General features: G+C 37.1%; 1 protein-coding gene across 2 annotated transcripts in view; it reads left to right on the top strand.

Moving 5' to 3' along the window:
* Positions 1–745: 745 nt before the first annotated feature.
* cep89 (centrosomal protein 89) overlaps positions 746–14,106 on the top strand; it is an 83,538-nt gene continuing 70,177 nt past the window's right edge. For both annotated transcript variants that reach the window (XM_042484220.2, XM_088080878.1), the window contains exons 1-7: positions 746–1,032; positions 1,668–1,774; positions 2,974–3,120; positions 4,383–4,578; positions 10,267–10,318; positions 11,657–11,752; positions 13,035–13,271. In XM_042484220.2, the coding sequence (XP_042340154.2) occupies positions 991–1,032; positions 1,668–1,774; positions 2,974–3,120; positions 4,383–4,578; positions 10,267–10,318; positions 11,657–11,752; positions 13,035–13,271 (877 nt within the window). In that variant the 5' untranslated portion in view covers positions 746–990. The remainder of the gene's footprint in view (positions 1,033–1,667; positions 1,775–2,973; positions 3,121–4,382; positions 4,579–10,266; positions 10,319–11,656; positions 11,753–13,034; positions 13,272–14,106) is intronic.

Genomic DNA, 14,106 nt, shown 5'->3' with positions numbered 1-14,106 from the left:
GGGTGGATAGTATGACAAAATATGTTTTCCCTTTCTGTCCAAGCTCTGAGAATCTCAATTCCATCAATCAAGGGATTAGGGACTGTTTGTTATTTATGAGTGGGGAGGGGGTGAGGCAAAAAAGAGGAGATTTGGCAAATATATTTAAGCACTGGGGAGTGGCCTATGTTTTTTATTTTGGCTTAGTGTAAGGACATAAAACTTTAAATAGCTGCATTTTGTATTTAAGAACCCCTGAACCCCAGAACTTGACTATAGGCTTGTGGGGCACGTTTTCTTTAAAAAAAAAAATAAATGCAAAACTTATACTATTTTCCACAGCCAGAAACTATAAAAACAGAAAATGTTGTTGAAGTTTTACATTTTGGATTGCTGGATGCTCTGTCATATGATATGTCCGTATCCTTTTTATTTATTTATTCATTTATTTTTTTTACTAATATGTGATTTTTGGAGACATCCAATTTTATGCTGTACATTGTATGCAAAATAAATAACATAGTCCGTTCACTGAAGAAGAAAGAAAGAAAGAACGAAAAAGAAAGACTTCCTCATAACACGTCCATTCTGTGTGCTGACAGAGAGGTGACAGTTGACCATTCAGTGGAACGACATCGCCCCCTGTCGGCCTGGCCGCCTGTCGGTAAGGACGTCGTTGCTAGGTCAATCATACCAGTCGCTGATTGGCTTCTCCCCTCGCTTTAAGCCAATCAGCACTACTTTTATACCGAGGTACCTCCTTGTGGTGAAGCGTCTAGATACGAGGGATGTGCAGGCAGACAGCCTGTTGAACGTAGTTAGCTTGCCCATTTTTCCTCTGTCGTTTAAGGGCAAAAGAGGAAATATGCTTTTAAACACATTTCAACGACGAGTAAACTTTTCTAATACTATTTGACTAAAGGAATGGCGGCCAGACGAGTCAGGCTTTTCGCCTAAACTGAAACAATAACTTTAGTCGGTTTAGGAAGGGTCAAAAACCCATTTTCCACCATGTTAAAATTCAGCTTCAGGAGGGAGAAAGACAAGGACTTTGTAAGTTTTGTGTCTTTTACCATTTTTTTTGTAATTCACCATGTTATTTTTTTTAGCTAGCTTGGCGTTTAGCTTAAACGAGTCTAAACATTTAGCTTACATTAACCCAGCGTTAGATAACTTCTGTGGTGAGCTAACGTTAGATCAGCGTCAGCGTTAGGTAAATATTGTTGCTAACGTTAATACGGCTTGTGTTTGGAATTCATTGTCTTGACCAAAATTAAAACGGCGAGTAAACAGAGTGGCACATTGTTCAGCACCTCTCTGCTGTTATTTAGCTTTAGAAAGGCAGCTGAAGTCTGTGTGACAGCTGAATGCTGGGTATATTATGGACAAAATAATGTTACATTCATAGTGGTGTTTCCAATGGAAACACTCCACTGCTGTAACTGCTGTTTGAATACTTCAGTGTTTGGTATCACATTGATCAACTGACCATGTTGTGATTCTGTTATCATCATTGTTATCCTTCCCATTATAGCCTCCTTGTCTTTCCTTAATTAGTGTATGAAACAGTTATTTAATGTTCTAGCTAAAACTCTACCCCACCATTGTCATAGGACACATATTGTTTGTTAATGTTTGTCTCTGTGATATTAACCCTCTCCCTGACCTTTCCTGTATGTGTTGTGTAGAAGCACATAGCGCATGGTCTGATCCCTGCTGCCTCCATTGCTCCCAAGCCTGCTGTGCCTCGTACCCCACCCCCACGCAGCCCAAACCCCTCGCCTGAGAGACCCAGGTACCTCTCCAACACCTCCAACCTCCAACACCCCTTCATTTTGCTGTGTTTCCCTGTTGAACCACTTTTTTGTTAGCCTAGCACAGTGTTGAGTGAAGTACTCAAAAGCCACACTTGAGTAAAAGTACAAATATATTGCCAGAACATGACATTGATAGAAGTTAGTCACCTATTAGAATATTACGTGAATAAAAGTATTTGACATTTTCTATACTTAAGTATCAAAAGTGTTTTATGGTATTGAAAGTGCTTAGTATTGAAATGCTGGAAATTGAAAAGAAGGCAGTGAGAATTTTGAGAATTATGACATTTATTTCTTTGTATCATACACCATGTTTAAAGAGCAAAATCCAGTTTTTCCTTCTCTCCCATCTCTTCATTTGTCCCCCCTTCCTTTCTTCCTTCCTTCCCTGCTTTGTAGTAAGTAAATAAAATATAGCAGAGTAAAAGGTAAAGTGGGATAAAGTGAAAGTTGACAAAAATGTAAAAACTCAGGAAAAGTACAGATACTCCTCAAAAATACTTAAGCACTGTAACAAAGTATTATCATCGCCACACCGTTTTGCAATTGCGGTGAAACACAAGCTCACCGATTTGTCTGGTTCACAGGCTATTATTTTGTAATGTTTAGTCTGTTTGACTTTCAATAAGGACTGAAATAATTGTCTCTGTTAAGAAAGGTGAAGGTACGGCGAAGCTTAGTGATGAAAAACTCAGTAATGGCAACAGTCTTCTGCATCACAAACTTAACTGATAAAGCAGGATTGAATCTTTTTCTTCTCAAACTTAACATACTGTATCTGATCAACCTGGTCAACAGTATTTTATTTCATTTTATTGTATTTAACCTGTATTTAACAGGGAACTGTCCTATAGAGATTCAAGAATATTTTGTCAATGGTGCCCTGGCCAAGACAGCAGCATGATGGATTTTATATAAAAGAACAAACAGACTAAAAACACAAGAGCAAAAGTAAAAAAAAACTAAAAATAAAGAGCCATTTTACCATTTTACATGTTGGATTTTAAAACAATGCTATCAAACTCATCTTTTAGGGAACTTGAAGCAGAGGCTCCCTTTTCTAACAATGTGCGACACCAACATCAACATCAGAAATAATAAACTCTGACTTTTTTTTTTAAATGTGGTAAGCAGCATCCTTATATTATACAATGTCTCTCTTTTCATCCATCTGCAGATCAGCCTTAGCAGCAGCCATCTTGTCTTCTTCGCTCACTGGACAGACATGGGCCATCCCCCCTGCACGGCCGAGGTCTTTCTCTGCGAGTGATCAGTCAGAGTCCTTCATATCTGAGCCAAACATCAGCAAAGCACTTTTTAACAGGTAAACTCCCTCTGGCAAATACACCAGTGTTATCACAAACTTTGTGACAAACGATTCTAACTACAAGAGGTGACTCCAATTTTAAATCTGACCTGGGGGTGTATTTTTCAAGCGTGTCACAGTAAGTTCAAAATGGAACAACATTGGACCTACTTTAAGGATTACCTGAGCTCTCTCAACGGAGAATTCCATGAGAATTTACAAGAGCAAAAGAGATGTTTGTAAAAAGTGACGTGACCTTAAAACACTAAAAACATCGACACATAGTTTATGTGGTTATTCTTCATTTTTTGATATTTTTGGCTGTGTACATGCATATGATTTACAGTTTGGCAAGTGTGTAGTTTTGTTAAATCTTGGAATTTCCAGTTCAGCTTCTACAGTAAATCTAAAATACACTGTGTAAACAAAACTGTTAAACTGATACTATGAAGTGCAAAAAATGAGCCACTGAAACCCATTAAACTGCATTTTTTGATCCCACAGCCATCAAAGCATAAAAACACGCATTCATTGTATTATTTCTAGGTGTCATTCTGGGCTTTTGCCTTGGAATTTGTAAGTTTTACTATTTTCCACCTGAACAAGTCTTTTATTTTTCTATTGTATTTATTTAATTATTTTTTATTTTTTTTTTTTTTTACCGTTTTGGCATATGGAGAAAAGACATGCTATTTCTACCAAGTGCACTGTCACGTCAATGTTGCTGTAAATCATTGACATATCCCAGGCTGTGATAATCAAAATCAATCTACTTTGCATGTAGTATATTGAAAAATAATACTTTTTTTAAAAATCTAAAAACATGAAAAAAATTGGTATCTAAAGGGTAAAAAGTTCTGGATATGAATGAAAATTTCTTATTTATGGTTAGGACTAAATTTTGGTGTAAGATTACCTCAATGAAAATAGAAAATAATATCAATGTATAATAATTTTAAAGCTTGATTTTGAGAAGTGCTTTTTGTGCACAGAGTGATACGAGTGTGTGTAATATTAAAGGGGCCCTAAGGGTTAAAAATGGCTGAATTCCATTAGCTGTTTTGGGAGAAATGTCCTTGTATCGTGTGTTCTTGCATTGTGTCCTATTGGTATGGCTCATTGGAAGAGAACAGATACACTGCTAATGTTATTAGGTCTTGTGCTTTTTCCTGCTATGACAAGTCAAAATTTCTTTTGTGAAAAAGACCTGCTGCAGAACTTTAATAGCTTGTATTACCCTCCACTGTTACTGTGAGATATTAATCTCTTACCTTCCTCAGAGACAGATGGTCAGAAGATTTCGATAGCCGACCACGCCTGCCCTCCTCTGACCACTCAGAGGAGGAGCTGGAGGACAAGGAAGAGGACGTGGAGAGTGAAGAGGACAGGGAAGAAGAGCATGTTTACCAAACTCTTGACAGACGGGAGGATTGTTCAATCACAGAGCCCGTCTATTCCACGCCACTGAAACCTAAGGTAAGATTTTACTGGAAGATTGCATTGTTCTGTGTAAGCAACTTTTCAACAAGAAAGCAGGTGGTTCCAACATGGTCCTTAATGTATCAAAAACAAAGGAGCTTATCACTGATTTTAGAAAAAAACAACAAGTACTTAAAAGTAGCTCCCCTCATAACAAGGAAGTAGCGATTGTTGACGCCTACAAATATTTGGGAGCACTGTTCGACTCTCTCTTAGCTCTCAGTTAACTCATATAAAGCATCATTCAAAGTCCTTCATTCTGTTTGCTGTCATGCTGTTAAACCTAGACATTAGTCTCTGAGAATGAACATTTTATTTTGCTATCCTGGGTATTCACCGCTTGTTTATCCTTTGTCTTGTTACCTTATTTATTTACTTGTTTATTTTTTCATTGTCTTTTTCAACTTTGAACTGTGTACTCCTTGCTCGGCCCTTGTGTGTTTTCACTACTTAGAGGGCCACACGAGGACGCCAGTTTGCAAGTCGACATATCGATTTAGTTAGTTATTGTGTCTGACATACTCCTTGCTCCTGTCTGCTCTTCGTTTGTAAACGTTTGTATGGTCTGTGGACTGTAAAAATCAAAGTGCCCTTTGGCATTAATAAAGTTGTTTGAATTGAACTGACTTAATCCCAATTGAAAAAATGTTGTCATTGAAAACAAATGAAAACAATTCTTCCCACCATAAATAACTGCTGTTAAAGATCTTTTTAGTGAACAAGTTAACCTGCATTTTGACTCTTTAGTCCAGCAGAGGACTGGAGTCAATAGTCCATGTTATAGTAGGAAAGACAGGTTCAGGTGTGATTAATTCCCTAAATAACAACACACATTATATTCTAGCAAGACAGTTTTAGGGCCCTGTGTGTACACTGTAATGGCCTACTGAGACATCATGATTGAAATCTGTTACACTTTTTACTTTCTTGCTATGAAAAGTCAGGATACCTGCTTTCTAAACTGTTGTATTGAGAGAAGAAAACTATTCTTTCTCAAATATCTGTTATACTAGGTTCAGTTTGTGTTCAGTTTGTGTTATCGCTGAAGCATGGACATTGTTATACCAGCCTGACCCACTGGGAGGCACAGTTATACACACAAAAAAGGAAATGTAGTCTCTTTCTAGTCTTTTATTGTTGAGATGTGATTTGCACAGTTTACTGTCACAGGATTTTGCTCTTAGGCAGTTACATAAATTTTGCTTGCAGTGTTGAGATGTCCTTTTAGTATTCCTGAATCACTACTTTCTTTTTGCTGTTGGTTTCTTTTTTCCCCACAATCTGTTTATTGATTTTTGTCAATAGAACAGTTAGAAAAGACACAAATAATTGGTCAGTCCAATAGAGATGAAATAAAAGCATGTATTAAGCAAGTATTAAGTAAAATAGAAAATATACAAAACCAAGACAGGACTAAAACAAGCTAACGTCAGCGTTAGGTAAATGTTGTTGCTAACGTTAATACGGCTTGTGTTTAGAATTCATTGTCTTGACCAAAATTAAAACGGCGAGTAAACAGAGTGGCACATTGTCCAGCACCTCTCTGCTGTTATTTAGCTTTAGAAAGGCAGCTGAAGTCTGTGTGACAGCTGAATGCTGGGTATATTATGGACAAAATAATGTTACATTCATAGTGGTGTTTCCAATGGAAACACTCCACTGCTGTAACTGCTGTTTGAATACTTCAGTGTTTGGTATCACATTGATCAACTGACCATGTTGTGATTCTGTTATCATCATTGTTATCCTTCCCATTATAGCCTCCTTGTCTTTCCTTAATTAGTGTATGAAACAGTTATTTAATGTTCTAGCTAAAACTCTACCCCACCATTGTCATAGGACACATAGATAATTGGTCAGTCCAATAGAGATGAAATAAAAGCAAGTATTAAGTAAAATAGAAAATATACAAAACCAAGACAGGACTAAAACAAGATGAATACTACAAATCAAATCTGCACCCAGACCAGACAAAAACAAAAAAAGGATGTAAATACATGTGTATAATGATGGTTGTCTGTCAGACAGTTGCCTGTCACATCGCAATCTAATGTCCCTAAAATACATGATCGATCATTCAGGAATATCTGAAAAGTCCAGCTCTCGTATATGCTTGAAAAAGGGCTCTTTCCTTCATTATGCACCTGATTCTTTCTAGCTTGACAAAATGAAGGACTTCCCTTATCCATAGAGTGTGGGAAGGAAGTAAAGGAGACTTAAACTTAATACTAAGCATCTGGTTAAAGCTGTTGGCTTCAGTACCATGGCAGGATTTCTATGTAATTTATTTAAGTATATCCTGAGACTTATCACATAATGACTTTATTTGTGTAGCACTTATCTAAAAAAGTGCTTCACAAAGTGCATAAGAACAAAACTAATAAATATATACAATAAACAAAATACAATAAATAAAACAGAACAAAAGAACAAATGCACAAATCAGGCATTAAAAGGAAAAGCTCTGCTATAAAAACTATGTTTCAAGCAATGATTTAAAGACAGGCAATGTGTTAGGAAGCCTAAGCTCTTTGGGCAGAGGCTGCCGTCGGAAAGTCCAAATAACCTTCTTTCCTAACCACTTTTCCTTAACCTCTACAGAAAATGTCATGAAGTCAAGGAAACTTGTGAAGGAGAATTCTTAGGGACTTAGGGAAAAAACACTGCAGTGTTATCCCTGGCTCTGTAATGATGCAACGGTGGATGTTATTGGCGTGGGTCTGCTGTGATGAAACTACAGTGTTCAGATGCTGGACTACTAAAAGCACATCCTCACTGTATTGGTTTTTATGCACCAAATATTTTTAATTATATTAAATATTTATTTTAAATATATTTAATTATATTTTTTAACTATCTGTTTTCTTTTAAATACTTTGAGCGTTGATTTGCTGCCTTCTTGAAGGATTTTGTGATGCAGATCTTAAAAAGTTTGCTATAAATTAGGATTATTATTATTATTATTATTAGTAGTAGTTATAGTAGTATTAGTAATATTATTATTGCTGTTGTTGACGATAATGATAATGTCGATATTATTGTTATTACTTTGCCCAGTGTGTTTTTACGTTGTTGTTCCATGCGTATCATAAAGGCTAAATGACAACAACCTAGTGAAAAATATAACATTTATAGCAAGGTTAGAATTAAAATAAAAAGTAATTTAGGCTCCCAGTCATGGAGGTGAATTGTAACGTTGTCTCAGGTGACGGTTGCTCCCACTGACCGTCTTTCTCATATTTATCGCCATGAATCCTATTATGATTATATAAAAATATTTGTTTTAACAATTTTAGCAAGATATGTACATCCTGTAAGACCTACTAGTGTTCAAACATGCTGAATTAGAAAACGTCATCTGTCTCAAAGCACCCCCTGGTATTATGGTTAAAATGCTAATTATGATCTTATAGAGATGTTTATTGTCACTCCGGTTATAGAATTACAATCTCATGAAATATTTTGGCTAGAAGCTCCATTATAGAAAAGAGTAAATAGTTAATATTAAATACATATAATGTGTATATATACGTATTTTTGTAGAATATATAGCCCACATTCAGGGCAAAGACCAGATTTTAAGCTTGTGGCATGGTGGTCGATGTGGCACGTTGCTTTAAATGTTGCTGTAGCAAGGAATTGTGGGATGGATATCCCCTTTCCTCTGGTAAAGGATTGTACACTGTATCTTATTGCTGAAAGAGATAATAAAGGAAGCATTGAAGCACCTTTTCCTTAATATTGGGAGAATTCAAACAGCTCTTATCATGGCAGCTGCTCAGATACTTCCAGTTAGGAACCCTCCTAAGCCAAAAGGACTATTCAGCCGTAGCAAGAGGCTTCCAGAGCGTGGGGGCCATAGTGGCAGAAGCCAGGTCACCTTTAGTCGCTAGCCTTGAACTCGGGACTAGTAAGAGTGGACTAGAGGATCTAGGACCACGATCAGGAACATCAGGAGTCAGAAGTTCAGTTATATAGCTTGGGACTAAACCATGTTGATCCGGCAATCAGGTGGCAACAATTTAGTCTTATTCTAACCCTGTAATTTCATAGAAAATTGACTGTAATTGCAACATATGGTAGTCACTGACAGTAGGATATTAGCAAATGGTACTTTTTCCCCAACCACACACCTGAAATATCTCTCTCTACCTGCTTATAGTGAAGTCTGTCCCACGGTCTGTGTCTGTAATTTCTGCCTGTGGGATCTCTTCCCAATTATTATATCCCAAGAGTCTGCTCTCTCACAGACTCTATTCCATTTTTCTATTCTATTCATGCTCTTGTCCTGCTACATGGGGTTGCTCACCTGTAATGGTCCCAGTGGGCTCTTTGTCCCCTGCCAGTTTTTCTTCCCAGGTTATCAGAGTCTCGCTGCCAGCTACTTTATTTATCAGTTAAAGTTAGCTGAAAATATTATAACATTTTATTTTTTTAACAGTATTTATTGTCTTTATTAACAAATCATGTAAAATGATACATTACAATCAACTCAATCAATCAACATTTACATCCATACACACACTCATGTACAGTATCAAAAGCAGCACAAAATAATAAAAGATAGTGAGTAAAAGAGGGAAAGAAAGACCGCAGTACACATTCATATATAGGATACATTGGGTCCCAATATTATTAAATAATCATTAATTTCCACTGTCTCCACTCAACCACTATGGTATTACTTGTCATTGTCCATCGGTTTTGGCATGCCAAGAGCATATTCAAAAGAGATTTTACCTTTGGAAAATGTGACAGTCCAGTGCGTGTAGCAACATTCGATATCAGTTAGTACTGATGACCTATATCTCTCCATAGATAATGAGTATACATAAAAATAAATTGATTTAATCTAGAAAAGAAAAGAAAAGAAAAGAAAAGAAAAAGAAGTCTGATCCTTTATTCCTTTCCCTTATATCCTTGTTAACATTTTAACTTTCTTTAATATAGTAGTGTATTGTAAAAGAATGATTTACCACCATACAAATGTGATCCATAAGAAAAATCTGTCTGTGCTGTCATAAATCAACAGGATTGTCAACAGACAGCCACATTTAGCCGCTCTTTATCATTCAGAGTGAGGATGTGGGTTAGTGTAAGAAGTTAAACTAGCAAGTGTTTCTGTTATTTTGTTCACCCCATTTGTAGGCAGGCTGAATAGCAGAAACACAGCTCAACAGCACCACAGACTGCAGACTCCAAACTAACAATACAGTTCAATTAACATCTCTCTGAATAACTTTCATTAAGGTGCAATTTATTGCAAGACTGTTATATTAAACTGCATTAGGTTTACCTAATAAACTGCCAATTGAGTGTATACACATTTTTTTTATCATTTGATAGGTGTTCCTAGTGCCATTCGACACATAATTATGGTGTGAAATAAACAGGTTATAGCCTCAGAGCATTCTTCTGCCTGCCACAGTTATGTATTTTGTCTTGCTCTTTTCACCACTGTGACTCATTCAAATTGCTTGAATGTGTCTCTGAAGATTTGCAACAATAAATGCACCGGCAAGATCTTATTTTCCATATTTTGACAATGGCCATAAAGGCAGTGGTCTCTGAAACAGCCCTGCACAAAAGGGATCCAGACAGTGGGGCTTTTGAAATCTCTTTGTAAAGATGTACTCATTATCTGTCTGACTGCATGTCTGTTGGTGTTGCCTGTCTGTCTTTCAGGCCAGCCCACCCCAGCTGATTCAGATGTCTGGCAGGAGAGTGCCTTCTCCAGGTACTAACTTGAACTTCACACTAATGGGAGATGGGCGGACTAGTATTGGCAGATGTTACACAAGTGAATGAACACAGCAGTGACAAACTCGTAATCTGTCAGTAATGGCAAAATAACCCTGGCTATGAATAGGGCTAAATGCTGAGTATGATGTAATGAAGCAATCCATGGTAGATTTACCTTAGATTGCTGTTTATATTAAAATTATACACAGCCAAAGAAGCTGTGAAGGATGCTTTTTGAAGTTACCATGGTGATTTAACCAGGTTAAAAAACAGCGCCTTCATAGCACAGGAAACCCTGGCTTTATACTTAACATACCTCGCTAAGACACTAATCTTGCTTTGTAGTACACCTTTCTGATCTAGAGATGGTAGGAACTCAGCTTCAACACAGTGACATACTGTCTTTGACTTTTCTGAGATCATCAGGGTCCACTCAGTTTACATATTACATTCAAAGCATTTAAGCTGATACTGCTGCTGGTTGTAACCACTTAAGTGAAGGCAGTAGTATTAACTTTAACAGACAGTATTTTGGTGGATGTCAGTAAATAGAAAGCAAAATCTCATGGCTGCCATCAGCAGCATACGGAGTAGTTGTATTACTTGCAATTATTAATTGTTACCTGACAAAATAAAATCAAATGAAGTAGCAAATGTTCTATGAAAATGTCTCAAACAGCATGCAGCAAAACTAATGTAATTATGTTGGGGATATTTTGCTGGTGCACTTTGAAATTAGGGTCTGATTTAAATTCTCCAGAAAAACAAATCTATGAAATGAATCTATAAAATGTTGATGTACACCTCCATTAAACCTATCTAACAAAGATTTGCATTTTTCTATTTAATATATAAAAAACAGAGACATGCAAGATGATTTCAGAATTTTCTCCCATCCAAAGAAAAAGGAGTGAATAGTGAGACTAAGCCACACCATGTCTGACTCCTCAGCCTTAAGCGAAGGACGAATATATAGCTCTTAATCAACCAAAATGTAGTTTCACAACAGACATAATGTAGCCTCACATCATTAGAGCTAAATGGAAAGTCTCATTATAGCTGTTATTACCAGCACTGGCCTCAGGCTTTTGATGGTGCTAAATTAAAATGTTTTATGTGTCCCTAGAATGCTCCTACCTTAATCACTCAATTCTGTGTGCTACACAGAGGCTGGCTGTATTCCTAAGTAACTCATTAAAGCTATGGAGAAAGTCACTTTTACAAAACAATATGCAGTTCATGGTCAAATTGGTTTATGTAAAGCACATGGGGCCCAGTGCTACATCTGCAGTTGTAATCATTTAATGATAGCGTGATTTTTCCTGTCTCTCAGATGTCCCTGAGGAAACCAGTGTCCAGTCTGCCGGAGCCAGCAGTGATTCTTCCAAGAAGAAAGCATCTACCAGGAAGAGCCGTAAAGATGTGCCACGTAGGTGTAATTCGAAAGTGTAAAATAAAGCAAAATAAATGTCTCTTTCTTTCTGTGCTGTCATGTTGTGACAGACCAGTACTTTTGGATCAATATTATAGTCTGTATCTATGATACTTAACCTTTTGTCATGTTTTCATGGCACCCATCTTTGTGCACAACCGAGATATACATAAACATATACTATAAGCCGGGTATATTCAGTGTATTTAATGTAGTAGCAAGCATGTGTATTGTTAGGTTTTATTTCTTGGTTGCTCGGCAGGCTGTATTTTTGCTTCTCTGAGCTTCCATGCTAAAAGATGTCTCCCCTTAAATAAGAAGGCACGAGTGGCAATTAAATGGATAGTTTATATTTTTTGAGCTGGGGTATCTATCCATAGTCAGTGTATTACATACTATATTACATACCGCGGATGTCAATTGATGTAATATCGCCCCAAGTTTGGAGAAGCAGGCTTGGGTCCAACATTTAGGCTACACAATATACTGCTGTGGATGGGGGCAGCTACAAAATGTATTTTAGCCACCTTAAAAAAGTCCTGCCTAAAATAAATTCATTTTAGTTCATGTGTATGCTATATTGAGAGCATTTTCTACATTTTACCTTTTCATCAGACAACCAAAACATTAATGGCTTCAGTTCCCCAAATATGCTCTCCTTAAAACTAGCAGACTCCATTGAGGAAACCAGTTATTTTGGCTTACTTAAATAACTGGAACTGCTGGTCTACAGCTGCCTCAATCAGTTAGTTAGCTAGTGTTATTTTGTGATTTTGGTGAATCAGAACAAACTGTTTTAAGCTGTAGACCAGCAGCTCCTGCAATCAGCGATATTAAATCACAGTTTTTAACAGTGGAGTCTGGCTTTAAAGACATGAATATGACTGTGTCATTTTCCCACTATCTGAAAGTAAGGTAAAGCAATGAAAATATTCTAAATATAATATAATCTTTAATCTTTAACTGATGTTGATTTTTTTTTTTTAGGTGGGACATTTTTAAGTGGCTAAAATATGTTTTGTTGATGACCACTGACTATGAAAAATCTGAACTATCCCTTTAAGGACATTTGCATCACGCTTCCCACTAGATATTGGCTAACTACACAAAACAAAACAAAATACACATTTCTTTTTTGATTTATTGCCTTAAGTACATATTTCCATGCAAATAAGTACTGAGACTACATTTTTTTATGAATACAGTACATTTTCACATATTATTCCATTTAGAATGTGGTTATGTACTGCCATTAAAAGTATTTATCTTCCTTCTACAGCTGTGCTACCCGTCTTAACCACCAACCACCCCAGTCAAGCCCAAAACCCCAAACAGCCCACCCAGCTCTCTCCAGAGCCCAGCAGGGTGTGCGGTGAGGAGCAGAGAGAGTCAGCGTGGGCCTCACAGAACAACACAAGGATGGCAGATGAACAGAAGCTTCTGGAGGAGAGACTGCAGCGGCTGGAACAGGAGATCAGTCACAGTCCATCCTCCTCAAACATGAGGTCATCTGCAGGTAGAGGAGTGGAGGTGCCACGAGAGATACACAGAGGAACTGATATATAGAAAATGAGGAAAGGGTGAAAGAGAATCAATAAAGAGTAACGGGAAAAATAGATGAAGGGAGGGGGAATGAAGCAGTGAGTCACAACAGGTCTGTGCAGGGCTGACAGGAGGGAGGTGGAGAGAGTGCTGTCAGTGGATATGGCTCTTATCCTTTAGCTCCATAGCAGCATCTCAGCATGATAAGAAGAAGGGGGCGAGGGACATGAAAAGGAAATGAATCAAAAAGAGTTAAAAGAAGGATTGAAAATTGGCAGCTGAAATGGTTTGCAGGTTGGCTTGGTGGTTAGAGACTGACCACCTGGTGGGCAGAAAGAAGCAGCATACTGTCATTCTCTGACTCTGGGGCATTAATAATCTTTTCTTTATTATACCCTTGGAGTGAAATTCTGTTGCGGTTCAGGGTCAGCTAGCAGAGCACATGGAACATCAAAGCCATTTTGAAGAAACACCAAAGCTATCTTGCCATAAATTATAGTTGCCTTTTAGTATAGACTTCATAACGCTCTCCTCCTGAAACTATAATAATGAACATGGCTATTGAAGTGAATTGTTTTAAACCCTTAACACTTTTTACAGTAATGTATTTGTTGGAATATTTCTGAATTATTCTTTTCATTATATTTAACCCTTTGAAAGCAACTTGGCTTGATTTCTTTTAAAACATGGGAAGGGAAGGCAATGAGCAATGAAAAAAGAAATCTTCCAAACATTTACAAGAAATAAGAAAAAAGTATAAGAAAATTACCTGGAAATTAGTTTAAAAATATTTAATCATTTAAAACCTG

This window comes from Plectropomus leopardus, chromosome 1 (genome assembly GCF_026936395.1).
Source record: "Plectropomus leopardus strain MGB_pleo_1.0 chromosome 1, ASM2693639v1, whole genome shotgun sequence".
Lineage (NCBI taxonomy): Eukaryota > Metazoa > Chordata > Actinopteri > Perciformes > Serranidae > Plectropomus > Plectropomus leopardus.
Note: the sequence above shows the minus strand (reverse complement) of the source record. Positions and strands in the feature narration are given on the sequence as shown.